General features: G+C 32.9%; 1 protein-coding gene across 1 annotated transcript; it reads left to right on the top strand.

Moving 5' to 3' along the window:
- Positions 1-719: 719 nt before the first annotated feature.
- LOC108769528 (uncharacterized) lies at positions 720-1,652 on the top strand. The gene has a single exon (XM_018520548.1). It carries the CDS (start codon positions 720-722, stop codon positions 1,650-1,652), a length of 933 nt encoding a protein of 310 aa, XP_018376050.1.
- Positions 1,653-1,953: the final 301 nt, after the last annotated feature.

Below are 1,953 nucleotides of genomic sequence, written 5' to 3'. Positions count from 1 at the left end.
CTGAAACAGAGCTAAATTATTGACTTCCTTATCACGCGTTTCGCAAATTTAATATTTAATAATGTTTTGCATATGTGATGCTTGCGAGAAAGTATTTGCGGAAGCATCGCTACATGCTCAGTGCTACTTCGTAAGAATTATAAAGAGCAACGTCAATTAGAATACACGTGAATTTTTACCGAACTCACAATTAGTTGTATAGGATGTTTAAACGGTCGTAATTAATTTGGATTCAGAGCAATTGGAACGACAGGTGTCAATAAAATAAAACGGACGCCTCTTAAATTATCAATTTATAATAATGTATACGTGAAACGTTTTAGTAAGAAGATTTAAAGTATACAAATTAAACAAGGTCTTTATATATACAAATGTTTTGAAAAAAAACTTTTAAGAAGAATTGAATAGGAATTTTCCTAAAGAAAATATTTATAAATCATGAAACACAAGGCAACATGGATAAATTGATAAGACCTAATGAAGAGAAGAAGTAGATATTAATGTAGAATTCAAACATTATCGAAAAAGATTTCATAAAAATTATTAGAAAAATGTCTTCGATAAAGAATTCAACTTTCATGAATGTCAATAAAACCTTCAATTTCTTTGAAAATATAAATGAAGAAAATTCTTTTGTGGAAAAAAATAATGAACAGAAAGTGAACAAAGTAAAATCAGGGCTACATCAAGATTTATTTTGGACGTTCAGAATACTGATAATGTTCTACAAGCTTATCGGTCTCGCTACATTCGCTCACCGAATCGTCATATACAAAAAGAGAACGTCATACACATTTCAACATTCCAAATTAGGAATCGTTTACAATGTTGTGCTGAGTAGCTTAATGATAGCCGCGAACTATATGTTTATACAATTCAAACTTAATTTGAGTTACGGGATCAAGACGAATTTTACTGTAGGCTTCTCGGTTCTACAAACTGTACTTGGTGCACTAGTGATCTGCGTGATTTTGATTAGCTACTGTATCAATCAGAAGTCTTTGGTGCGGATCGCCAATCGATTAATCATCATCGAGCATGAGATAGATCGTATGTATGATCTATATTATCCGCTACGACGACAGCGTGTCTTTTACACTATGATAATCGCTTGCATCTTGAACATTTGTCTGCTGACACTCCTCCTGTTTCTTGATATCTTCCAAATGGGTAAAATCTTATGGGCGATAGAAGATGTGCTGACAATTTTCGTGAATTGGCTACTGATACAGTACTTCTTGTTGGTGACGGTCATTCAGACAGATTTCAGTGATGTGAATCGAGTAATACAAAGCCTCATCAGAACCAATACACCTGATCTTCGATTGCAGTCTCCCTATCAAACGCGTCGTGTCGTAGTCAACAGTTCGACCGTTTATCAATTGTTACAACTGCGAGATGTGCATTGTCATCTCTGTGAAATCTCTGAAGATGTGTCGAGTTTCTATTCACTACCAGTACTATTCGGTATCGTTTTTTTCTTACTGACACTCATATATGATGGTTCCAATCTTCTTTTGCCTCTGTTGATTTCTGTTGAGATCTTCAATTATTGGAAGTTTATTATCACCATCATCTGGATGATATTTCTGATTTATCCCATCTTTCTTCTCACCAATAGAATTACAAGGATATTAATTGAGGTAGGATAATGAATATGATAAGATCGCATTTTAATCATATCATTTTAATCAAAATATTTTTATCAGTACATAAAATCTCAAATATTTTATGAAATATTTCTATTATAAGTTTATTGTGTAGATGAAGAAGACGAGCAATATAGTGCATGATCTTTTAAACTGTGCAATCGGGAAAGAGACAAAAGGAGAGGTAAAAAACAAAGTTAATACTTTCTCAGAAACAGTATCGTAACAATATTTATCATAGTTATGTTACAGCTCAAGAAATTTTCGCTTCAATTGCTACATCGCAAAATACTGTTTACAGCTA

This window comes from Trachymyrmex cornetzi, unplaced genomic scaffold (assembly GCF_001594075.2).
Source record: "Trachymyrmex cornetzi isolate Tcor2-1 unplaced genomic scaffold, Tcor1.1 scaffold92, whole genome shotgun sequence".
NCBI lineage: Eukaryota > Metazoa > Arthropoda > Insecta > Hymenoptera > Formicidae > Trachymyrmex > Trachymyrmex cornetzi.
The sequence above is the reverse complement of the archived record's forward strand: the minus strand, read 5'-3'. Positions and strand labels throughout refer to the sequence as shown.